Here is a 25,561-nt window from a genome sequence, read left to right as displayed (position 1 = left end):
TCCTCCTTTCGGTGTCATCTTGTCAATTATTACAATTATATAAAAAATACAAATCATTTATGTTCCACTTCAGAGAAAAGATGAGATCAGTACCATAGAGAAAATTGAGTATTTTGCATTTTGATATTTAACTTTACCATTTTCATTTTTGAACATGCATTTATCACGTTACAGTACTCCTCAGTTACTTAATACGTTCCGAATGGTACTTTGAACATGTAAGCATAGCATTCTTCATGTTTGCAAGAGATTATTTTTTAAAGTATACATTTTCATGACAGTTAATTTACACAAAAGTGGGTCACGACTTGGGGACAAATAGGAAAATGAAGGTCCCGGCGTAACGACAGTTGAGAGCAACTGCAGAATCGATCATTTAAAGGTATAAAAGTGCATCGGAAATGCCGACTTCATCCTTCCTGTTTCCTCTTCTCCTGGTTATGTGTGAGACTTCTGTTGTTTCCAAAACCTCTTGACCTCGCTATGTCCGTGCGGTGTCACCACCATCACCCTGTGAGCTACATCTTGCCACACCAGACAATCCAGACCCTGCAGCAAAACAAATCAATCACAACATGGACACTTGAGCGGATAGAAGGCAGTGCTATTTTTTCTAGATAGCCATTTATTTTATTTTATTTTTTTAAAGGGGGCAAAAGAGACCAAACAAAACGTTTCAACTTGTATACAAATAGAGGTGCACCAAGTTGGGAAGGTCACCGAGATGGAAGGGATCATGGGATGATTTCCTAAAGCTACTTAAGGCAAATAATGTGTGATTAGAATGATAGCACCACAATACCATGGAGGAAAATTCAAGTATATCTAAAGAAAGAAGGTAATCAGATGTGGGTTATGGTAACGAGCAGTTCGATCCAAACAGCCTTTTTAAAAGTGTAGTTTAGGCATAGACCGGTTTCATTTGATTTTTTTCACGAATGTATAATTTAAGAAATGTATTAGTGTATTGTATGTAATGTATATAAAATGTGTAATTTAAACGTACAATAGGGTGACCACATATTTATTTCCAAAAAAGATCATACTCGGCCTGGCCTTGAGATAATTAATTGACACTCAAGGATTCCATACGTTAAAACTATTTTAACGTATGCCTCCTCTGTGTGCGTAGAAAATAAAACAAAAAACATTTAAACTACTACTACTACTACATTTAAACTAGAATGTATTTATACGCTGTTGGGATAAGTCTTTAAAAAATGAATGATTATCCATATATTTGAGACACTACGTATTATTTGGCGTCGGGCCGAAACCTTGTATGTCACAATTTGGCATTTTAATATTTTTTCAAAAATCCATACTTTAGATCAGTCCACACGTGCCATTTTTACAAATTATTAGCCAATCTAAAGTGTTGGAAATGGCTTGTTCTCTTTGATGATGCAATGTTAATGGTTGAAAAGTGACTATTTTGGAGGTAACAAGGTTTTGGCCTGACACCAGCGATGGTCATTGATTATAAAGAAATTGCGATATTATATAATCACATTTTTATTAGAACTTTTCAATTCTCGTATATTTTTTCTCATTACAAGGAGAAATCATATGGTTCTACTGCTGGAGCCATTTTGAAATTAGCTTAGTTGGTGAAGCGCATGTCCACAACAGATGGTGAGAGGACCGAAATAACCAGTATCCTCGATACTAAAAATCAATCAACCAAACCAAATCCAACCTGAGCTCTGTCTCGCAGCACCTCAAAGTCAGCCTGGGAGAGAAACTGGTTGTACAGCACACCTGAAAGGGACGAGGAGAAACAAAGTGACAGCTCTATTAACTCAAAGCTAAAAAGGAGCATTTGTTTTGGCCACTTACTTTATTCTCAGAATTCTGACTATAAGTCACAATTCCTACTTCAGAATTCCGACTTTAACTCATTCCCTCCCAGCCATTTTCACATTGCGCAATCCCGTTCGCTCCCGGCTGTTTTACTGGATTTTGACTGATTTTGCAAGGCCCACAGAATATTGTGTTCAATTGCTATAAAAGCATGGAAATTATCACAAGAAAGATTAAAGTATGTTTCTATCTGTTTCCGTTTTGCAGCAATTAGCGTTAGAAAAGAGCAAAGTTTCATCAGTTTTCACAAATCTATTTAAACTTGTGAGTAATTGAGCTTTTTTTCAACATGGCCTTGGGTTGATCTCCTTTGCTCTGCTACCACCTGCTGGCCGTTTGTGTAATAACTACCATTTCTGCAACCGTTCTTTGCAGTTGAGAGGCTGCATCAAAGCCTTCTGTATGCTCTAGCATAAAAAACAAAACAAAAAAAACGTATAAATACGTCTTTGGGACACTTACAGCATTTAAAAAAAAAACGTATTTACACGTTATTGGGAGCAAATGAGTTAAATGTCAACTACTGTACACGCAAACAGGCGTCTAACTTCTAGGCATGTGTACATTTAATCGTTTAACAAAATAATGAAAGTTTCAGTAAAATGTAATCGACCTTATCTGCTTTGTAAATCAATAAATCGGCCGACTCACCCTCAGTGAATTGTAGTCGATCTCGCTCCAGCTCCCAAAGTCGGATCTGATCTGTTATGGTTGGAGGAAGAACTGGTGTCTGCAAAACGGAGATACACGTCAGATCAAGACAGCCCCATAATTTTGATACTGTACATGGACTCATATTTTTTTTACATTTCAATCAAACAAATCATGACCTGCATCAGCATGATGGGGTGTGCTCTGGTTCGAAGAAAGTGGATGATCTGCAAAATATTGAGATTGAAGAATTGGTTTCACATTGGGCTTCTGCAAGGATCATCAAAACTAATTTAATGCTTTTTAATGCAAGTAGACAAATATGGCTACCAAATACAAATGTGGTTGTATCTTAGTTCTTTGATACAGTCATTTTATACTAAGCAATTCATAAAGTTACATCTAACAATTACGGTTCAAAGGAGTGTGAAGCAATTTTCTGCCACTAGATAGCATTTGTGTTTAATGTTGGGCGTTGATATTTATCAAATGAAGCACCTGGTGGACTCTGGGCCATTTTTATTAATTGGCAAATTACAACTAATCACCAGTTCCCTCAAATAAACCTTTTTATCAGATTATTGCGAAATTATGCTATAGTGACTCCTTGACATAGTGTATGTAAAATAATATAATAATTTAGTACCTCTCAAAATCGTATATAATGCAATTTAGGGCTTTAATTTCAACCATTTAATGATTTTTAATTCCTATTAAAGATTTGTGGAAACCCTGCACAAACCATTTTTACAGTTTTGATTTTATCACACATATTAAATATATATAAAAGTACATATTAAATGTATATTTTGTTCTGGTTTCAATTGTTATAAAAATACACATTTTCATACAGCCTTTGTATAAAGATATAATATGTAAGCATACCAAAATTTGCCAAGTGAGCATGCGTGCTAGCTATTAGCGTTGCAGCATTAGAAATGGGTGAATTCCTCTCTTTTTAACTCATTTGCTCCCCCAAAAAATGTATAAATACGTTCTATTTTAAATATCACCATGCTCTCAAAGACGTATTTATACGTTTTTATTATTTTTTTATGCTAGAGGATATAGAAGGCTTTGATGCAGCCTCTGAACTGAAGAGAATGCTTCAAGCAATTGTAGTTATTACAAAAAACGGCCAGCAGGTGGCAGCAGAGTATAAGAGATCAACCAAGGCCATGTTGCCAACAAGCTCTTTTCCCCCATCTGTTTTAAACAGATTTGTGAATAATGATGCAACTTTGATATCTTCTAATCATAATTGCTGCAAAATGGAAACAGATAGAAATATGTTTTTTGTATTTTTCCCGATGAAAGAAGAGACTCTAATCTTTCTTTTGGTTTTGATAGCAATAGGACACAATATTCTGTGGGCCTTGCAAAAATCACTCAAAATCCAGTAAAACAGCACACAAAAAAAATGTGCCAGGATTGAATGATTTAAGTAGTGTTTGGGTATACCTGTTGTGCAGTGATGCCATTCGCGATGGCCTGTTGCACCGACTCTCTTGTGACCTGAGCCACCACCACATTGGGGAAACGATACAACATTTCACTGAAGAGCGCGACCAGTGAAATCTGGAGCTCTGAGTCTGGGGGGGGGGGGAACACACAGTCGATGCAAATAAGTGATTCATTTCATCTGTAGTAAAATAAGAAACACGATGACACGCTTGCAGGTGTATTTTGGAAGAACCATCCAAATGATTCCCTTGCCAGCGTTCCCCTAATCATGCTGCCATCTGATCACACAGTGTAGCGGCGTTCAGTTCTATTCTTGACATACTTGTGCAGGCGTAGATGCGATAATTTGTCTCGACCACAATGAAGCCTGCATCGCCGGCACCAGACGTAGAAGAGGACAGGGAAGATGAGCTGCTTGTAACTCCCGCAGCCAGACTGATGGCCAGTCTGGTGGGATAGTACCGCCTTGACTTCCTCTGGAAATGGGACGAAAAAATAACAATTGTGCCAACGCAGTCAAGTAGTTTCTAATTGGCAGAAAGAAAAAAACAAACAAACAGATTCCTAATTAATCTGCAGATTTTTTTATTAAAAATATTTATAACACATAAAATTAACCTTCCCCACATCAAGAAAAATCATTAAGTATACAAGGTTATTGTATAGATTTATGTGTCAATAATAAACCAATTCGAACTTGTTTACAACTGATGTAAAGCCTTAACCTTTTTCTTTTATATTATGTTCGTACTAGGGATGTAACGATAAACGTGATATCGTGATATTAAAACTGCCACAATATCATCGTCGTCATGTTCACGATGTTTAAAAGTTACACATCTGTTAAAAAGTCAGGCTGACTTCCGTTTGTGCAGTTCTAGCACCCTCTCGTGGCTAGTTTTTATTTTTTATTTTTTATTTTTTTTTAAGTGCAGTTTAATTTTCGTTAGGGATGTTTTGGCCCTTCTATGTTTTAAAATCTACACTAATTGTCAGATGAAGGGGAACGTAATATGCCTGTGAAGCGAGTCAACATGTGGAGGAACTTCATGTGTGTGTGCATTAACAACATAACATAACATAATAACATAATAAAAATAAAACATAACATCAATGTTCTTTTTTTTTTTTTTTTTTTTTTAGTATGAGCGCTCTTTTTTTTTTTTCTTCCAATATTGTGACCTTTTTTTTTTTTTAAATATCACCAACCCCTCCACAATATCGTGATAATTAGCATATTGTGAGCTTCATATCGTGATATTATCGTATCGTGACCTTTGGATATCGTTGCATCCCTATTTCGTACACTGCAATTGATTGCACAAACCATGTAAATTGTTATTCACAATTATAAATGCTGTTTTTACTTAGATTTGATCCTGCTTGTATTTTTAACTCATTCACTGCCATTAACGGAAAAAGACGTCAAATGATGCATTTTTTTTTTTGCTGGTCTGGCAATGAATGTGTTAATAAATAACTTTTAAAAAAAATCAAAGTGGCCCTTGCAGCTTTCAATTTTTCTGTCTGTGGCCCTCAGAGGAGAAAGTTTGGACACCCCTGCTGTACATTATATCAACAATTTATAATTGCTTCATTGATTTTTACCACGTTTAACTCATTCACTGCCAGTGACGAAAAAAAGACGTCAAATGATGCATTTTTTTGCTGGTCTGGCAATGAATGTGTTAAATGCTACCCTACATTTATTGGGTAAATTCTATCGGGTTTTTTTTTGTTTTTTTTGTTTTTGTGCCTTCGCATAGTTCCATTCCAGAAGTGAAGCAGGCAGCCGTGATGGAAGCCGGTGCCGTTTTACTGCGGCAATAAATCGGCTTCCCCATGTGGGCCATCAAGTCGCTTCTCATCGAAGGAAATAGTACTTGAAGGGAGTGTAACAAAACCTTTCGTCTCCCTCTCAGCGCCTACCTTCCTTTGGAAGACCAGTCCAAACTCCCGAAGGTGCTGCAGAAATGTGAGTAATGACTCACTCATGCCCTCCACTGAGTAATCCTGAGGCCAACAAAAACGCATCCTCAATAACAACGAAAAAGTAAAAAAGAAAAAAAAAAAAAACAAGCAAGAAACCGGCAACATCAATTTCAGCACACGCACGCGACACAGGTTGATTATTGTGCACTCACTCTGCCCAATGTTGAGAAACTGAGCTGGAACAAAAATGACAAAATCTCCACCAGGCCCATCCCTCTTGACTGGAAAAAAACAAAACAAAAACAATACATGACATCATATATTTTAAATCACGTCTGTATGGCAGACTGAGTGTTGCAGATATATGTAAGTTAGTTTTGCATAGTCAAAAAAAACAACAACAAAAAACATCCCATTATTTGCAACATTATTTTTCCAACAACAAATGACTTCAGTGCTGCGAATATCACACAAAGCAATTTTGAAATCATGTCTCAGGTAGGCAAGGTATGATCACACTTCAAGCAAATAATAAACAAGCCCATTTTAAAGTGGAAGTCAACCATTAGCATTTATGTTATGTGACCTCACCAGTCGAAACATGACATTCTGATTAATATGACGTTTCTGGAATATGTTAAGCAGCAAAATCCAGATGTTTTTATCCATTTCAAGGGGCAGCCATTTTGCCACTTGCTGTCGACTGAAGATGACATCAATGTTGCTCAGGACTCAGGCAACAAGCAACCAGAGCGCACCTGTTTTCTGAAGCTGCGCTGTGATTGGTTGTTACCCGAGCAACGTCGATGTCATCTTCAGTCGACAGCAAGTGGCAAAATGGCCACCAACCTGAGATGGATAAAAACGGATGGATTTTGCTGCTTAAATCATAACCAACGCAATATTAACTCATTCAAACCTAAAACGTATAAATACGTTTTTAATAGGGGCGTTAAAAAAAATCGATTCGGCAATGTATCGCATATATCGATTTTTTAAAATCCATTTTTGACAGAAAAATAAGCAGCAAAACGTCTTCCTTAGGATTAGGATGTTTTTGTTTTGTTTTTTTTATGCTAGAGCATACAGAAGGATTGATACAGCTTCTGACATGAAGAGGTCACTTAAAGCAACGGCAGATATTACAGAAAAACGGCCAGCAGGTCGCAGCAGAGTATAAGAGATCAGCCAGGGCCACGTTGCTGTGTTTTAAACAGAAGAATGATGATTGATTAAACTTAGCTAGAATCTAATGCTAATTGTTGCAAAACGGAAACAGATACAAATGTACTTTTTTTTCCTGATGAAAGAAGAGAGATTAATCTGTCTTTTGGTAGGTTCCATGTTTTTATAGCAATAGAACAGAATATTCTGTGGACCTTGCAAAAAAATTAATCAAAATCCAGTCAAATCCGGGAATGAACGAACGGGAGTTGCTTTAGTGAAAATGGCGGCGAGTGAATGAGTTAACCAGAATAGCATATTTAGACTAGTGGGGCTGCATAGAACATAAAAAACTGTCATTAAAAAAAAAATAGGTTGACTTCCTCTTTAAAATGATAGTTGGAATCAACTCCCAGCAGATTTCTAAAAAAAAAAAAAAAAGATTCAAATATACCAGTTCAAAACGAGAAACTACTCAGTGGCAGCTTGGGACGTGGTTGTTAGGCAACTAACAGCCAAGCTGGCTCGTGAAAGAAAAAACAGCCTGCGACTTTCGCTACTACTTCATCTTCCTACAGACAAATGAACTCTGATTCTAATGACAGCCTTGCATTGCAGCGTGTTAGCATTTACTTGCGATTTCAAGCTCGGTGCCTCGTTCTCATACGGTCATGTCCTGCCTTTTGCGAAAGTGGAGCGTAACTGAGTGATTACATTGAAATGACCCTTGTCAGCAATCGCCGATTGTGTCTTGATTGGATGGAGTCAAAGTTTCACACTTCAGCCTTTTTCTTTTCGAACTTGGCTGGGAAATGTCGGCTTTTTTTCCAGAGAGTTTTGCAAGTGATGATTAGAACGCAAGTCGTTTATCTCAGCCAGGCTCTCGTAGGCCCTCGTATCACGACGGTGCCCTCTCCACCCGAGTGCGTGCTCATCAGAGCAATGACGGGCTTTTCAGACGCAGCGGCACGGAGCTCATCAAAATTGGAAAGTAGTAAAAAGGTCAGCATGGACGTTGGCGGAGTACCTGAGCAGATTTGAGGTACTGCAGGGTGAAATACCACAACTGCGAGGCTGTGTCCAATAGCAGGAACTGGAAGCCCGCAGAGGTGATGGAGGGGGCCTCTCCTGCCTCACTGTGAAACGATGACACGATTTGCTGCGGTCAAACAATCGAGCTCGCCGTAAACCACACCCACATGAAAACCAATCATGACGTCGTGTCATGTCTGCGACGGCAAACAAAAGCAATCCAGCTCCCGGAAGTGCATCGCGTGGTTGTCCAAAGACAAGAAAAGAAAAAAAAATCAAGGTATTGATCTTCATATTTATTCCTGCGTTTTCTTTTTATCTCGATTTTAATCTTTTCAACACTTTTTCATACATCATTTGAGTGATATTCTAAATTCTGGTTGCGGTTTTTGCTATTGCGTCAGCAAGGGCCACCAACCTCACGATACGTATCGTATCGTGATATTTCACATTCATTTACTTGCATTTTATAATAATATGTATACCTAAAGTATATGTTTATTATGCTGGGTGACAAAAATGTTTTTGTTAGTAGCTCTTCTGGTTTACCACCTAGCGGCATGCCTGGTCCAAATGTATACGCACTGTTTTCACAGACACACCGGGAAAATTGATTAATTAATTGATTAATGGCATGAGCCGATATGAGTACAAATATCAAAGTATTGAAATTACAGCTCTAAAATGTGCTTATTTGAAATATTTGGGGAACTAAAAACAGCATTTTTTCCCCATGTAACACATTCTATTTCGTTTTTTAAACAAAATAGAGGAAAACTGGTACATTAAGACACACGTGCCACGTTAAATTTAGAAGTAAATAAATGTTGATATTCTTCCTCTGCTTTCATTTTTTCTTGGCAAGACACAGCGTCCAATCACTGGTGAGCTTTTTTTGCATTAATTGAAGGCAATTAACTTCAAAGACGCTGCTGGTTTTTAGTTTTTAGGTACAACGCAAGCTGCAAAGGCAAACGTTAACTGCCTATTTAAAGATAACGAGCAAAATCGATTCTGACGCCTGCGTATCGATACGTGTATTGTAATGAGGCCCGCAACGATATATTGCCGTATCGATATTTTAAGCGCACCCCTAGCTTCAGCCATTTATGCCAACGTGGCTCTTGTGCCCCAGATGACATCCTAAATCCACAATTATAAATCATAACATTCATTATCCATACTACTTATCCTCATTTTGGAGGGAAAATGCGCTGACGCCTATTTGTGCAATTTTCCTCACATGGTTTCTCTGTGCCTCGCCAGGTCTTTTGACATACTTCTTAGGTTGTAGGAGGGGTGGTTTTCCTTTTTCATTTTGCACTACCGTTGTTTAAATGACACATTTTGAGTTGCACTTATGTGCTCTATAATCAATAAAGGGAAGGCAGTCATTTCCTGGCCGCGTGCAAAAAAAAAAGCTCTGAACCTACCTTTTCATGAGGCCTGCTTGAATCAGCAGCTGAGCCAGATCGTGACTGACCGCCGCACTGGGAGAACCCACCATGAAGTGCAGGATCACCTCCCAGCGCTCCACGGCGTAACGGTCCAGACTCTCAATGTCGCGAGCGTGCCGGTCGGGGCCCAAGCTGCTGCCTTCGTCTGCCCATGCTTGGCCCCTGTGCAATGACGCACGCTTTAGAATCCGTTGTTGTTGCTCAAATAATAATCAGAATTTAAAAAAAAAACAAGCCTTTTATGATTTTCATTCGAATCTCCTGAGAAAATTCCCTCCTACACTTTCTCTGCTCCATGTTAAGTGCAATCCACACCGTGTTCCCAAACAACAAAAAGTGACTACTCGTCACCCTTTTAAAACAGACTGGACAAGTTTGACGACGCCTGCGATGCCAATTAGAGAACACACTTAGGTTGAACGTGTCCCTATTGTCAGCATGTAAATAGGTATGTTACGTCATCAAACAAAAACAAAATGTATTGCAGTTGTTATTGTCAACATTCGCTGGATCAACATATTGAATGTGGGGAAACAGCCCCAAGCAAGTGATCCGTTTCTCCCAAATTATCAAACTCCCGAGGGGAACTCTTTCAATGTCTGTTCAGTGAAATTAGCTGCCGTGTGCAGGTGTTGTTCCACCTTTTATTTGCAACTCAAAAGAAAAAAACACACAGACGGCTTGGCGTGAACAAGCGGAAAGCATCAAACTGAAATGGAGCTTTTTTTGAACAACACAAATCTTGATGGATTTCTTTTTCCAGATATCAATCGTTACACGTATATTCAGCGTAAAATGAGTTTTGACAAAACGGCAAAGTGAAGACGGCGAAAGAGATGATGTGGAGAACGGACGTACCCGCCGAGCAGCGCGATCCTCAAGTTGTCTTTGAACACTGGATTGAGGATATATCCCTGCAGACCGCCCTGCAGCTGCCGACTGTGCCAAAGGCGGAGTCCTGCCAGCACTGAGACGCATTCATCATGATTCCTGTGATGGGGGTGATTAACTCATTCAAAACCAAAAACGGATAACTATGTTTTCTAATACTTTGTCGTTCACTCCCAAAAGCGTATTTATACGTTGTAATGTTTGTTTTTATTCTAGAGCATACAGAAGGCTTTGATGCAGCTTCTGACCCGAAGAGGTCGCTTAAAGAAAAGATAGTGATTACAAAAAATATATCCTGCAGGTGGCAACAGAGTATAAGAGATTAGCCAGGGCCATGTTACAACAAGCTATTTTTCAGTGTTTTCAATAGGTTTGGTTTGGTTTATTCATTTTCTTGCTTTCGGACACATTACAGCTCACATCACATCATTTGCAACATTGACATCCGAAAGATGGGTAGAGGCTTATTCGAGACCCGCCCCCATCGACCCATTACTGTAACGCATCATTTAGAATAGTCACTGATTTTGATCGTTATCCATCCCATACTATCCCAGACACCGCTCGCTCAGTTCCTCTTGAATGTCCGTGTGTAGACTGCGGCTCCTCTCAGTCATTTGGAACTGGTGAGTCGGTTCCTTGACACCACCAGCAGGCCCACCCCGCCAGGCGAGCCTGCCAAGGCAAGCGCAATTCTTCTCTTTCACCAGTAGCGTCTTTGCTGACCTCGGATCAGCTTTCACACGTTGTGGTTTCTTGTTGTTGTGTCTCTGTCTTCAATTGCTGTATTTCCTGAAGAAGTGGCTCAATGCTCTTCTTCATTTCAAGTCATTCGGCGACCGAGTTTTTTAAGAGAAGATTTTATCTCCTCATTCTCGTCGGCTCTTTTTCCGCCAGGCGTTTTTGCGGCAATGTAGTTAAAATCCCAATGCAAAAATCAACACATAGAATCACGAGCGAGCGCAGGGGCAAGTACAGACGCATCCTTCCTCAACCGATGCGTCCTTGAAGTGAAGTTTGGGACTAAAGATGCAACATAAGTTATATTTTAATGCTAATTGCAAAACGGAAACAGATTCATATACTTTTTTTTTTCCCTGATGAAAGAAGAGACTCTAATCTTCCTTTTGTTAGGTTTGTTTGTGTTTGTTTTTATGGCAACATAGGGAACACTGTAGAAGTAAATACAGACTCTTGACAACAAGAACAGGAAAGTCAGTTTACACTTTGCCAGAAAACATCTGATTAAAAACCAAAAATGGTTATGGTGATTCTTTAGGCAGACAAAACCAAGGACAACCACTTGCTGGTCCACTAATTTACCTTTTTGAGTTGCCCAGCAAGCATTATCACGATATGAACAGACAAGTTCGGTATATACTGCTTCGGTTTGGTTAAAAGATACGGCAAAAATGTCTTCCAACTGTTTCCACTCCCTCGCGCACTGTCGTCAAATTTGCAGGTGATGTGAGTTGAATTATTAAAGTAAATTCATCCACGTTAGTGCTTTCGATTCAATAATTATGAACTGATGGTCAAATTTTTGCAGAGATTTCAGCACAAGCAAAGTGCATACTTAGCCATAAGGTCAGAAGCCAACACTTACACGTGTATAGCACACCAAGAGTGCATGATTCATTTTAACATACAAAAAAAAAAAAAAACTGCAAATGCTTTAAAAGAGAAGTAACTCACTTCTGGCTTTCTTTATTCACCCATAATGCCACTGCTGCCTGTGGAAGAGGCTGATCCAGGAACAGCATTCGCATCACATAGTTTTTGGCCAAAGAGGGAAGCTCCCTGCAAAGTTTTAACAACATCATAAATCATAATAAACACAATGTCAATGATGACGTTTCAAAGTGACAAAGTCAGCTTACCTGTAGACAGCCAGACATGTTGCTGGATGGTTGTACAGTCGGTCTAAAATCTCTGGGCTCAGCTCCCTGAGGTATTCGTGCAAATTTTTGCACTGCAGCTGGACTCGCAGCTTCATTGTCTAAAAATAAACTTGTATTAAAAGGCACCTAAAAGAAATGGAAAAATGAAAAGTTACAATTAATAGCTGTAGTAGCTCGTCGGAAGCAATGTGTGCAATCGTTGCGGTTAAAACAAAAAAAAAAACACTTCAGCTTTATTTACCGAAAAACTTGTGTTTTTCACGATCTCTTTAACTTAAAAGAACAAAACAGAGCGATAGAGCCGCATTGTTGTCAACCGGTTTGTTGTTGGCTTCATCTGACGGCCATTTGGATCGTGTACTGTTGTTTGCAAACTACATTACCGCTACCGGGTCATGTGACATTCTTTGCGCGCTCTTATTGGATGACATCCTTCTTCTCTGTCGTGAGCCTTGGTCGTTGCACTTGAAGAATGCACTACTGCCATCTAGAGACAGATTTAGTGACTGCACTTGAACTGGCGTTCGTTTTTTTGTTTTTTGTTTTATCTATTTTAATTTAGAATATTGTGAAAATACACTATTGTTGAGTTTCATCAAAGCGACTATATTTTATAGAAATCAAGTTGTTATAATGGATTTTTTTTTTAAAGGTATGCTCTTTCCGATATTGAACTGTTCTTTGTTGTTTTTTTGTTTTTGTTTTTAAATTTCAACTTTAAGTGCCGGTAGCATCATCTCTGTAATGTAGTGTCAAAAAGGAAGTTGGTATGTTGGCCCCAAAAAGTCCATTAGACAACAAAAGCCAGTGTTTTCCATAAAAGACAACATTTTATTACAACATCTATAAAATACCACTTTTTTTTTGGTGAATGAAATTGACAAGATCCGAATGCTCTCAGGAGTCTTCCTTCTCTTGAAACCTGTAGCAGGACAAACACAATAATATGAGCAAACACCACATAACTTAAGAGAGATTATATTTTTACCTGCAATGTATACACGTGAAGAAGACGGTCTGTCCTTCATCTGCAGATCTCATCTGCCTTGTGTGATAAATCATGCCTTCTTTATTGCAGCGCGTGCAGCGTCTGTCGATCTGAAACGATGACACAACACGCATACTGTGATGAACAACGGGCAAAAAAAAAAAAAGACCCCAATTATGCATTCGGAGTCAGGCTGCAGAGGATTCCATCTTACCACAGGACCCTTCATTTCAGAGTCATCACTACTCTCTAGAAGCACAGATGACTTGTCCATCGGATTAAAGGTGACCGTCGAGCGAATTTCTCGGCCTGAAATTTCTAGGCAGCAAAATACAAATGCACAGCACTCATAATTTAAAAGACTATTCATTTCAAATGGGAGCATTACAGCAGTACCTGATACAGAGATGGAGAAGGAGCAGCGGGGACAACAAACCGTGTCTTTTACCCCTGGCAAAGGAACAACATTTCCACACTCTGGACAGAAGTTGGGATCAGCACTAAAACACGACATGTCTGTAATGAAGAGAAGATACGCACGCCACCGTTCAAAACGTCTGTTTACAATCGTATTCACCCATAAAACAGTTTTTCCTCCAAATACAATACGAACGGTAACGCACGAGTCGCATATGAAGTTGACAACATGACAGCATGAGCTAAACATGTGGCGAGGATACATATGCTACTGCAGTGGAAAATTATATACTAAAAATAAATACGTTTCGCGTTGGTGCTACAATCGCTTCTTACCTCTCCGCTGTCCAAAATAACGCTGTAAACAAATGTTAAGTGTACAGCAGTACCGCCAGCCTCCTCATCAACCCGTCGCACGGATATGACGTCATCTTTTCTTCTCACTTCAGTGTTTCGTAACTTGTTAATTTGATTTGTCAAAAAAAAAAAAAAAAAGATGATTACTATGACGATTGGATAAAATAATATCCTTGTAATAATTTTAAATATATCAAATGTTAGGTGTACTCTGCCGTGCCTCGGTCCTTATCAACGCGTCGCACGAAAATGACCTCACATGTTTTTTTCAACAACAAAAAAAACAAAAAAAAATATTCACTGCGTTATTAATTTAAATATATTTTATAATTTCCCAAGTCCCTGGTAGGTTGCAGCATGAGCTTTTATTTTTCCCTTTTTTCCCCTTCTTTTTTTCTGACCGTTTTCTTTTTTTGTATACATTTCTTTGATCTGTATTTGTGTATTTGTGCATGGTATCTTGATTGTTTCATGTTCAACGCTATTAATATCGTAATGATCATCTTTTGATGTTGATATTTGAGAAAGTTGTGTTTGTTGTTTGAAATAAAAATGATTAAAAAAAAAACATTAAGTATTTCTGACGTCATTTCCCCATGATGACGTCATTTAAACGACAGAAAATGTTTTTAAAAAACGTGTTCAGTTTAAACTAGTAGGCTAATAGGAACATGTATTTCTTCACTTCTGTATACATTATTATTTTTTTAATTTTACAATACAGTATATGCTAGCTGTCAGAAGGAAAATATATTTCTTTTTATTTTATTTTTCCAAAAAGTAGTAGTTTGTACTGTAGATCACATTCTTATTTATTTTTTATTTTTTTTAATCTGTCACTTTTAAATCGCTAAAACCGGGCACTTGTACAGTGTTGTAGACATTTTATTTTCACTGTAGCCGACACATTCTCTTACCCACTTAATGACGAAAGGGGGCACTGTGGTCAAGCAGTTATCATCAATTCACGCTTACAGTTCTGATGTTGACTTCAAATCCTAGATCTTTGTTTAGTTTGCACGTTCATATTCATATTTTCATGCCCCCCCTCCAGGTAATCCAATTTCTTTCCACATTCCAGAGACTCTAATGTAGGTACATAAATACATGGCAGTGCATGATCATGCCACAAACAGACAAACTGTTGTTCGGTATTGTAGTTTATAGCAGAATGTGTTGAGAATGGATTCCAGCTTGGAAACAACTGTAATTCTCCGATTTGTTTTAGTCGTAGGATTTCATTATCACATGCGTTTGGAAAATGCATGGAAAATTGGCTGTGAGCCCAAGACTTAGTCACATAAGTTGCCTTGTATCCTGTAAAACAAGGGAACAGTTCATATGGCATGTGATTTTTAAAAAAAAATTATTTTTTTTTGTACACTATGCCTGACGAATCTCTGCCATTGGAAGTTCAATTAGTCACAAAGCAATACTGCCTTCTGTTTGCCTTCTGAATAAACCTTATTCAGTAAACTATTTTAAATAATGTTTTTTATTTTATTTATTTTTTATCAATATTATGGATTCATTGCTGCAGCCCTACTTAAAGGAAGAAGAAAAAAAATTGTGCCCTTGAGACCCAGCGAACCGTGTGGAAGACGAACGTTTTCAAGCAACCGGGTAGATGCCACGGACTTCCGGGTTGCACACATTAGCGCCGTTTCCGGCCACTGCTGCCGGCGTTCCAACACCCCTGCGGCCACCAACCGCACGTTCGGGAGCGCGTAGGGCGTCTCAGCTCTCTGAAATGTTTCGGACAACTGAGACGGACACACTCCATACTCGCTAATGGGAACGGAAGCACAAGTACTGGGACGTGGCCAGCACGTCGCAAACCGGAAGCGGAAACAAAGCTGGCGTGTGAAAACCCCGAAGTCGGAAATCCTGCCTCCTCCGTGGCATATACCCCATAAAGCAGGGTTTGAAAGAGGAAATTGAGCAAGCATCTGCAGGATGACTGACCGGAACCAGAGAGATGACTGCCGATCACAGCTTCGAGACTGTTCAGAGGATGTTTGTCATGGCACTGCTCGCTGATTGAGCATTTCGTTGTTATTCTAAAGTTGCTGCTACTCAAATACTGGAAACTCAGCAGGTTTTGGTCCAAAACATTCTGTTTACTGTTCATTGTTCTTCCCCTTTGAAAAACCCTTACAACTGAAGAAAAGTAACCCAATTACAACCCCTGGCACAAATTCTAGGGGGGAAAAAAAGCTCCTAGGGGATGATCGTTTAAATGTTTAATTTCAAAGGGGGGGTAAATCAGTAATGTTCCACAAAATAATTAATTCCAAACATTTGTACCTCGTTTTCGTATTTTCAAGCCATATTGTGGTACGTTTTCTATCTAGTTTAGCAGTAGTACGCACACGCAAAAAGGGATTAAAAGACAGCTTCGAACATTTGCACAAATATCAAAATAGTTGATTTTATTCATGATGTATTAAAGTTCTAAACACAGGCAGTGTACTTTCATCTCACAAACAGACATGTCAATCATTTGAATGGAAACACCCTCCCAAGCATAATACAGTACAGTGATGATTTCTTGACACTCACCAGCCTTCTTTTTTTTTTTCTTTTCTTTTTAGCAGAAACAAAGAAGAAAAATAGCAGACAATCGTTTCGGTTTTTCAACAAACCTTAAGTTGACCAAACAATGGTTTGGATGAAAACTAGAACCAGCCCTGTATCAGGGTTGAAGGTGGAATATCATTCTGCTTGGCAAAAGTTTGAAACTTCAAGTTCAAGACAGTTAAGTTGTAACTTACAAATTCATCCTTCAATATGTTTAGACAGTAATTCAACAAACTGTCGCAAGTGGTTGAATGCAAATTCTTTAACACAGAGTACTGACAAATCAAGCTTAAGTGAAATTAATCAAAAAATGCTACAGAGAGAATCAAGACAACAAAGTGGACACCATTTCAAACAAAAGATTGTCAGTCATTATAATAGTATCTTAATACACCTGACCAAAGTAAATAATCAAAAATCCCCACTTAGAGCAGCGCCGGAGCCCGAAAATGGAAAAGGTGGCAGAATTTGAATGTTTTTCCACAACACTACTTCTCGAATAACATTAAATTATGTGGCACTGAAAATAGCATGTGTGTGTCATTGTGTTTAGAGTTTTAAGGACACAATGGATTTTTTTTTTTTTTAAGAGATGAAATGAACAATACACACACACACAAAGTTGTTCTCAAAATTATTCACACAAAAACAGTGATTTCCAGTTTTCTGATCCACAAATATAAACCCAAACATGTAAATCATGCTATGCTTATGGATCTGAAAAACATTTCAATCGTAGCTCGATTTGTGTGAATAAAATTTAGACACATTTCTCTCCACGGTTTGAAGCAGAAGAAGAACCAAAACTGGTACATGAAGCGCTTCAGCGCTGGAATTTCAAACAACAAAAACCTCCACCTGTGAGCCTACATCCTCGACTGCCATAGATTTTGCATTTACACAACTACTATAATCATCAAGTACTGGTTACTTTTCTCAGTTTCCACAAAGTAGCACAGTTCAGTCCATTTTTTTCTGTTTACAATGCTGCTGCCCCATATCGAATTTAATTTTTGTTGAATTCTCTTGCAAATTCAACTTAATTTTACTTCTAATTTATGTAGTCGACTCACCTACGAGCATCCTACATGGACACTTCGAATCTTATTCTTGTATACCAATATCAGTATTAAAAAAATATTTGGAGTGACTACAAAAATAAACTGTGCTTTCATACTTCCATAAAAATACGATGCGTTGTAAAATTGATGTCAAGGGCCAACAGAAAAATCTTTTTTGGAGCTAAGTATTTTAGAAAAACATGAAAATCACAAACATCACAATGCGTTGTGACAGCTTGTTTTAACATACCTCAGCAATGCCAAATAGTAAAAACGTTTACCGTAATCAGCTGCAGTGGCAAATCAAACTGAACTGTACCACTTGGTGGAAACATGTCATATTTTGGTTATTGCAAGTATTCCACTGATGAAGCCCGTATCACACTGAGGGGTGAATGTTTGTGTTGGTGAAATTAGTGAACGCGTGCTGCCTTCTGGCACCGTTCAAGGTATGCAAATGTTTTCCGAGAGTTTAATGTTTAGAAAACGTTGCAAATTTGAACAAATGTTGAAGCGCCTCAGTGGGATACAGGCTAAATATATGTTGTTGTTTTTTTTTAATGTTTTTTGTTGTCACAAGGAAAATTTGAAGATGTTTAAAATGTTATTGCAACAAGAAAATTAAAACATGAGGCGAATATTTGGCCAATGTTACGACCTTGAATGAACCCTGACGAGAAATCAACAGTTGCTACTAGCTTCACAAACGTTCGCCCCTCAGTGGGATAAAGGCTTAATAAAAAAAACAAAAACAAAAAAACAAGGTTTTTTCTTGTCGCAAGGAAATTTTTACATTTTTGAAAATGTTCCAAATTTCCTCACGACAAGAAAAAACAAAACATGAAGCGAACGTCTGGCCATCTTTGTGACCTTGAACAAACCCGGACGAGAAATCAACATTTGCTAGCATTGCAAGCGTTCGCCCCTCAGTGGGATATGGGCTTAATTTGTTGGGGGGAAAAAAAAAAAAAAAGTTTTTCTTGTTGTAAGGGAACTTTGAACATGTTTAAAATTTCCTTGCAACAGAAAAAAAAACCTTACAACATTATGCAAGTGCAAGCGTTTAGTGAAAAGTTGTGACCTTGTACGAACCCCGACGAGAAATTAACATTTGCTAGCTTCGCAAACGCTTGCCCCTCAGTGAGATTTATTTTATTTTTTTCGTGCTTTTTTCACTTGTGAAGAAAATTTCTTGGGATTAGAAAAAGCATTAAAACATTAGACGAACGTTTAGCGAACGATGCGACATTGAACAAACCCCGACGAGAAATCAATATTCGCTAGCTTCGTAAACGCTCACCCCTCAGTGGGATACGGGCTTTGCGACGTGAACACAAGTAATAACGGTGACGCGCTGGTCAAGCAACCTCCTTTTACCTGAAGCTTCTCATAAAATTATGATTCACTTCAGTCAGTTTTATTACTTTTTGATGAGTCTTGAATTTTAACACTCGGTTTGCAGGACACAGCAGCTCAGCTCGATTATATTTAGCTGCAAGGAAGAGGTCTTTTCATCATTATCCCATAAAGGCCAACTATCATCATATCTGTCTTACCTATGGTGATTTTGCCGAGTTTTTCCCAACAATTTTATATTTATTTCACAGATTTAACGCTTAGTTTCATATGTGCACGCAGACAAAGTTTCCAAGTCTTCCACTTTCTTTTCACCGACACTGAAACATGAAACTTCCTGGCTGACACAAATCCAAATTGTCCTCTCTTGCCAAAGATTATTTACAGCTGCTGTGAACATGTGGATTTGTCAGGTTATTGATACTCAAGTTATAATACACCCAACCTAATGGGTCAAAAAATAAAGGCACTTTTCCAAAAGCTGTGTTCAAGAGTGGAATTTTTCTTTCACGAGACTTAACTCTGTGACCTCCCCGCGAGCTGATCCTGAGTGAGCGCCTCATTTGAGAAGCTTCCTGGCAAACAGGCCAGCTCACAGTCCCACTGGTGTGCTGTTGGAAATCCTTCTTCAACCATAAGGATGCAGAGTACGACTCTTCTCATCAACACTATTTTTTTTTTTTTTTTTTTTTTAACAGACTGGATTGTCTCAACTCCAGCTGACATCATATTGCGTCCAACCTTCTGGTGGAGCCAAAAACACCCTTCGACCACGATGCAGGAAACTGACAACACCCCTGTAGCCTGTCCGTGGGACTCCAGATTTCAAGTCATCCATCACTCCCAGATTCCGGGCAAGGACTTTAAAACTATCCCTGCTCGAGTACTTGACTCTGTATGGTCCGGGTCCTCTTAAACTTCCCCCCTGTTGCAGCTCCTCGATCTTCACCAGCGGGGCATCGTAAACTTCTTTGATAAACTTCTCGTCGTACTTGTCTTTAAGCAAATGAGAGAAGTCTTGTTTGGTAAAAGGCACAAATTCAGTGTTAAGTCTAATATAGCGGAGATACTGGTCAAAGAATTGACCTAAACTGACGCCTTTGCGGCCAAAGGTGATCGTCCGGGAGATTTCCGGGCGAATGCACGAGCGGTCCTTGCGCTGCTCTGGCAGACGCATCCAATCGTCCCAGAACGCAGAAGGCCATTTGGGTTCCAGCTCCTCCCACAGCTCCTTTAGCAGCATCCAGCCCAGTCCAGGGAAGAAGTCTGTCCGGTGAAGAAGGCCGGCTTTGGACGGATCCACCAAGGCGTCTCTGCCGTTATCGTTCCAGGCAGACACGCACCACAAGGTCGGGTCAGAGCGCAGGATCGGGTACATGGCACGGAAATATTCAAAGAAGTCCGGTGCCACCTAAGACCAACAAAAAAGGTTGAGTGTGACAACAAGTAAGACTAGTTGACAACCCTTGATTTATCCAGACAAAGTTCAAATGCTATTGGAGGGACAGTTAACAGTTTTGGTCATAGAAAGTTTCAGATCATTCATGGATAAAATATACCATGACATACAGTAGCCTGTTTGACTATGCATGAGCTACAGTGGTGGCAAATCCAGGTCCACAAAGTAAAAACGTTACCACCGTTGAAGCCACAGGTGCTTCTACTCAACTGGTCTCAAAAGGACCTGATGAGCTATGATGAACCACACTCGCTACAATAAAGCAGAAGCAGACGAGAACTCACCTCAAGGTCATCCTCCACGATGACCACAGTGGACTGCGAGAAAGTGTTGAACACTTGGTTAAGTGCCCAGCGATAATGTCGGGCAATTTTGTAGTAGCCCTGGAACTTCCTGTGCTCCGGCCGTACTCGGATATCTGCGAGGTCTGGTTGCCTAATATGCGTGACTTGATTGCCATACGAACCAATGACGCCAGCTGTTTCGGCATGACCGCAGTCCTGGCTGACAATAATTGGGTAGAGTTCTTGAGAAGGACGGTACTGAATCAGTTTGTCAAGACTCCTTTTTACTGTAACTCTGTCACAAGCAATCACAAGGATAGGAATGACGACTTCCGAGCTTGCGACAAAGGTTGACAATTTCTCGTTGTCAGTGTTGTCCGTCTTGATGACATTGGATTGGCGCTGAGAATCTGGGGCCACTGAAGCAAAAGACTTCTGAACCTGTTTTAGAGTTTGATCCTTGGTATCCACGTTGTCTATCAAAGGAAGAAGAGGCTTTTGCGGCTGGTGAATGTCATCTGGTTGGACATGTTTTGTAACGGCCATTTCTCTTTTCCCAACATCTTTCCGCTTGGACCATGCCGCCCTGTGACTTTCAATCTGCTTTAACAGCTTTTTCTGGGTCTCAAGCTGAATTTCAACTTCCTCTGCCAGCCGGATCACTTCCCCTGCCAGGTTGAGTCGGCCTCCTTTGCCTTTGATCAGACCCCACTCCTCATTTCCTCCTGGTTCGGCGCCACCTCCTTCCCCGAAGCGGCCAATCGGAGGGCGTCCCCAAAGGTAAAGTAAAAGCAAAGCATTCCACGCAACAAACAGAAAAGCACCACATAGTATGAGGGAACCTTTCTTTCGAACCATGGCCCAAGGACATTAAAAGGGGCAGGTTGTGGAATAAGGACTAAGCTAGGGAACACGTATTGGAGTCCTTCAGATCCAAGCGGAATGCTTTGTTTGACAGATATCACATCATATCAAATTACAGACTCAACCTGTCGTCTTTTAAAGAGGGTGCCCCAAGGAGAACAGAGCAATCCAATTCATACACTATTTTTGTTGAATACATCAACTCCATGAAATGATCAACAAAAATGGGGGGAATTTGGGTCACTTTGGGTTGAGGGAAGGCAACTCCTTGTACATTATCCTTCGGCCATCATCCTGGAAACAAAGCGGAACAAAACAAATCATCAGTCAATTGAAGGTTGGCCATGTAACCAATAAAAGATGATGATGTATTCTGATGATGGTAGTAGGTTAGTGGAACATCCCCATGGCTCACTTCAACAACTCCCCAGGAGGTCATAAGCATTAGCATTCTAAACCAATTAGTGTTGGTAAATATAGACACACAGTAAGTAATCTTGTTAGGATGGATGTGAACTGCGCTCCTCTGGTTTGGGACAAGAGGAAATCTATTTTCCCCACAGATTAGTGTACTAATAACAGATACAATGTGTGAGGGTGAGGTCAAGACTGGCTTGTTCACATGTAGAAACCATCAAATTATAGACTATAGAAAGGTAACATTTAAATGGAAATCAATGTTCATGCAAAATCACGAGCAGTATGAGGGTCTTCTGGGAAGAGGTGCCACATATGTGATTCTGGGGTCCTTAACATCACCTCGTCACATCACATAATGCATCGATTGATTTGGCTACACACCAATGTCAAACAGAGAACTTACAATACAGCACCCTTTTGTGACAGTTCAACCCAGCGACCAAGATTTGGGTTATTAGTTAATCACTTCTTTTTAGTGCTGTCACTATCAAATATTTTTAGAATCGGTTGAACAACCGATTAATCTGATTCGTTTTAATTTTGCATTAAAGTGTAGTGCAAAAGCATTTTTTTCCCTAATTACTGTTTATTAACCAGTGACTGATGTTTATTTCGTACTTCATATTTGTGTAGGAATACAAAAAAAAAAAAGGAGGTGGGGGTGATGTTGGACTATGTTACCAAGTCGGTCATTGTTTTCCAAAGTAAAAACAGATGCAAATGTCTTATTTTGATTAAACACAGAAGATAATCTTCTTTCATGAAGGACTACAGAAATCAGTGAACAATTATTGTGGGTATGCTGAAATCAGAGGATTTGGACAATTTAAAAAAAACGATGGCTCCAAACGATTACTCCATTATTAAAATAAGATCCAGCACCCCGTGACCCTTGTTAGGAATAAGCGGTTTGGAAAATGGATGGATGGATAACTGGCAACCAGTCCAAGGAGTAATCCACCTTTTGACCCAAGTCAGATAAGATACAGTTCCCCGCCACCATGAGCATTTTATACTATTAATGGATATTATTTCAATCAGACATTAGGACTTATCTAGAGGTTCTAAACTTCTAATACACTTCAATGCAAAATAAAATGCTGTCATATTATTTGATTAATCAATGGAATTGTCAAAAGAATAATCGATTCTAAAATTGTTACAGTGACAGCTCGACTGTAGTCTATTATGCAATTAGCAATATGACAGTTGGACGCCATCTTTGTGACATTTCGTAAAAACAAGAACAAAGCCTTCGCACTTCAAATGCCTCTAAAATCCGCTATTAGATGAATTCGGGGCGGGGTGTTGATTACTGCTTTTCGAACAAATATTTTTCAAGTTTTGCTATTGAAGTCAAAGTTTGAGTGATAGTGATACCGTTTAAAACATCTCGATAATTTTGACGCACGGACTTGGAGAACCCTACGAATTTTCATCACGTTTAACTGAAACCAAATCTGAGAAAGGATTCCCTAAGGATAAGATAAAACAAAAGCTCGAGTAAGTTGTTGACAAATAATGAAGTGATTTGGGCTAAAGTTGGATATTTAAAAATCTGTTTTTTTTTTCTCCCTTCAATATTGCAATATAGCATGCAATTATTTTTCAAGGTCCTCTTCCCATATAGTTTTTAACAAATAAGCAATAAATTAATTTGTGTTACAAAGTCACAGTATAATTTGTAAAACACCAATAGGCCTACTTCTAAAAAAAACACCAGTACAGGAATATATGTTTCTGCATTTTTGCAAAGCATTGGCAGTTTTGTTTGAAAGTCTAGGTGTTTTTTTTGTTTTTTTGGGGGGGGTAGCTTGGGCTTTTGACAACGGAAAACTAATTTCCGAGCCAACAAAATCAGCAACATGTACCGTAATAAACCTGCTTGCCAAACTGAACTGTCTTCAGCAGCACACATAAATAAATCAATTGGGGTAGAAGATAGAAAGCTAGTAAATGTCAGGAACACAATAAAATACGAATCAAGATCCAAGTCGAACAATAATGTCCAAACTAAAGCTGTACCTGCCCTGGGAGCAGCTCACAGAGATGGCACGGTCCGACCTTTGCAAAGCTGTTCAAAGTTCAGATTTGCAGACAAGAGCTGGATGACTGTGAACAAGAGGGAGGATGGGCAGTGGGAGGGAGGAAACTCTTGCTACTTTACAAACTTGTACCAGCTGAAACTCTATTCTCCTTCAAAACTCCCTTATGCTTTCCACGGAGACGTGTTGCCAAGAAGAAGCAAGACAGCAGCCTTTCTCCACAAACCAGCTGTGAGGCAACGGAGAGAAATGATTCACATGACTCCCACCGTGACAGAGCCAATTAACAACCACAGGCACCGCCTCTTGCTATGTTGTCACACAGTATCTATCTGAAATGGAAATTTCACACATATCTCGTTACAAAGCCAACATTAAGCCACCTGGACTTGACTAATGACTCCCGAATGTTACGTTTGTATTCGGTATGCTAAGCTAGCCAAAAACAAAGCATTAACTAACCACACCGGGGCTCATTAAACGTTATCACGAGTGTCAGGCATCTGTACACCTAATTATAAGCTGGCGTCCTGGAAGGAAAAGTCGAAAAAACAAACTAATATGTTCCGCTGATGTGCCCCGAGCCTGCTAGCTAACACCAATCGGTGTTGAGAAGTCACGAGCCGCTTCGGATGCAGTGGCGGGGGGGGGGACGTCGCTCAGACACTCACCTCGTACACGCCGCTCCCAACAAAACCGTGTGCCTCTCATGTTGGAGGGCTGATAGGGTTCACATCCAGTCCAGCTCGGTTTTGTAGCTAGCTAACGTTAGCCACCCTGGCTTCCGCTTCGCTATCACGTTCGCAGCTCATCTCGATGCTGGTACACAGCGGCTCCGACACGGTCTCTCTTCTGTGCATCCACCGCTGGCCCCGCAGACTGACTGCTAAACATGAGCGGGGAACGTTGAGTTTTCCAGTACAGTGTTAGCGTTATTAGCCTGCTGTGTATCCACAATGTTGCTTTACAGTGAAGGGGTCGGTAGAATGTCGTGGTTTAGTTTCGCATGCTCCAGCTGCTTGTGCCACTGCCGCTGGCTACCTCCATCACTTGTGTATGATGACGGCAACACATTTTCACTTGACTACACTTCCGTATTACTGACTCGTGAGTTAACGATTAGAGCCGAGTCAAGCCGAAGTCTCCGGCAACAACCATCTTGACATGACCCATCCACAGTACTAGTTAATAAAGTAGTGTTCTCTTCTAGGGCTTTTCCTATCAATAGAGCCAAGAATTATGCACATTTATAAATAATAATAACTATTATTTTGAAAAACATACCTACCATCAAGGCTGAACTCGCCCTTTGGCAGAGAGGGCAGATGCCCGGTGGGCCGGGGTCTTTTGGACATTATTTTCCCCCAAGAGACGA

At 39.6% G+C, this 25,561-nt stretch overlaps 3 protein-coding genes across 6 annotated transcripts; all 3 read right to left on the bottom strand.

Moving 5' to 3' along the window:
- Nucleotides 1-109: 109 nt before the first annotated feature.
- gtf2h4 (general transcription factor IIH, polypeptide 4) lies at nt 110-12,744 on the bottom strand. Its single transcript, XM_077506898.1, has 14 exons — nt 12,597-12,744; nt 12,335-12,481; nt 12,150-12,254; nt 10,422-10,553; nt 9,540-9,725; nt 8,102-8,210; nt 6,123-6,191; nt 5,908-5,991; nt 4,301-4,454; nt 3,976-4,106; nt 2,694-2,741; nt 2,515-2,593; nt 1,700-1,761; nt 110-549 (listed from the first exon to the last, which is right to left on the bottom strand). The coding sequence occupies exons 2-14, from the start codon at nt 12,448-12,450 to the stop codon at nt 439-441; spliced, it is 1,386 nt and encodes a 461-aa protein (XP_077363024.1). The 5' UTR covers nt 12,451-12,481; nt 12,597-12,744; the 3' UTR covers nt 110-438.
- A 421-nt stretch (nt 12,745-13,165) lies between these two features.
- Nucleotides 13,166-14,248, bottom strand: polr1h (RNA polymerase I subunit H). Of its 2 annotated transcripts, none has more exons than XM_077507451.1 (5): nt 14,097-14,248; nt 13,740-13,859; nt 13,558-13,661; nt 13,344-13,453; nt 13,166-13,277 (listed from the first exon to the last, which is right to left on the bottom strand). In XM_077507451.1, exons 2-5 carry the CDS (start codon nt 13,855-13,857, stop codon nt 13,253-13,255), a joined length of 357 nt encoding a protein of 118 aa, XP_077363577.1. In that variant the 5' UTR covers nt 13,858-13,859; nt 14,097-14,248; the 3' UTR covers nt 13,166-13,252. The 2 variants fall into 2 exon arrangements, with proteins under 2 accessions (XP_077363577.1, XP_077363576.1); XM_077507450.1 differs by lacking the exon at nt 14,097-14,248 and adding an exon at nt 13,967-14,090.
- Nucleotides 14,249-16,518: 2,270 nt separating this feature from the next.
- mgat1b (alpha-1,3-mannosyl-glycoprotein 2-beta-N-acetylglucosaminyltransferase b) lies at nt 16,519-25,254 on the bottom strand. Of its 3 annotated transcripts, XM_077507220.1 has the most exons (4): nt 24,858-25,254; nt 24,167-24,415; nt 20,858-22,015; nt 16,519-20,525 (listed from the first exon to the last, which is right to left on the bottom strand). In XM_077507220.1, the coding sequence occupies exons 3-4, from the start codon at nt 21,713-21,715 to the stop codon at nt 19,824-19,826; spliced, it is 1,560 nt and encodes a 519-aa protein (XP_077363346.1). In that variant the 5' UTR covers nt 21,716-22,015; nt 24,167-24,415; nt 24,858-25,254; the 3' UTR covers nt 16,519-19,823. The 3 variants fall into 3 exon arrangements, with proteins under 3 accessions (XP_077363346.1, XP_077363347.1, XP_077363348.1); XM_077507221.1 differs by lacking the exon at nt 24,167-24,415; XM_077507222.1 differs by lacking the exon at nt 24,858-25,254 and having other exon boundaries at nt 24,171-24,816.
- Nucleotides 25,255-25,561: the final 307 nt, after the last annotated feature.

This window comes from Festucalex cinctus, chromosome 19, assembly GCF_051991245.1.
Source record: "Festucalex cinctus isolate MCC-2025b chromosome 19, RoL_Fcin_1.0, whole genome shotgun sequence".
Classification (NCBI taxonomy): domain Eukaryota; kingdom Metazoa; phylum Chordata; class Actinopteri; order Syngnathiformes; family Syngnathidae; genus Festucalex; species Festucalex cinctus.
This window is presented reverse-complemented; position numbering and strand designations above follow the sequence as displayed.

Coding starts and splice junctions, on each gene's coding strand:
- gtf2h4 (XM_077506898.1), bottom strand. CDS start 12,450: ATGAAGCTGCGAGTCCAGCTGCAGTGCAAAAATTTGCACGAATACCTC. Junction 9,726..10,421: donor AGGATCGCGCTGCTCGGCGG/GTACGTCCGTTC, acceptor GTCATTGCACAG/GGGCCAAGCATGGGCAGACG. Junction 4,107..4,300: donor TCGCATCTACGCCTGCACAA/GTATGTCAAGAA, acceptor CCCCCCCCCCAG/ACTCAGAGCTCCAGATTTCA.
- polr1h (XM_077507450.1), bottom strand. CDS start 13,991: ATGTTGTCAACTTCATATGCGACTC. Junction 13,662..13,739: donor CTTCTCCATCTCTGTATCAG/GTACTGCTGTAA, acceptor TTTGCTGCCTAG/AAATTTCAGGCCGAGAAATT. Junction 13,278..13,343: donor TTCACGTGTATACATTGCAG/GTAAAAATATAA, acceptor GTCCTGCTACAG/GTTTCAAGAGAAGGAAGACT.
- mgat1b (XM_077507220.1), bottom strand. CDS start 21,715: ATGGTTCGAAAGAAAGGTTCCCTCATACTATGTGGTGCTTTTCTGTTT. Junction 20,526..20,857: donor TCGTGGAGGATGACCTTGAG/GTGAGTTCTCGT, acceptor TGTTGGTCTTAG/GTGGCACCGGACTTCTTTGA.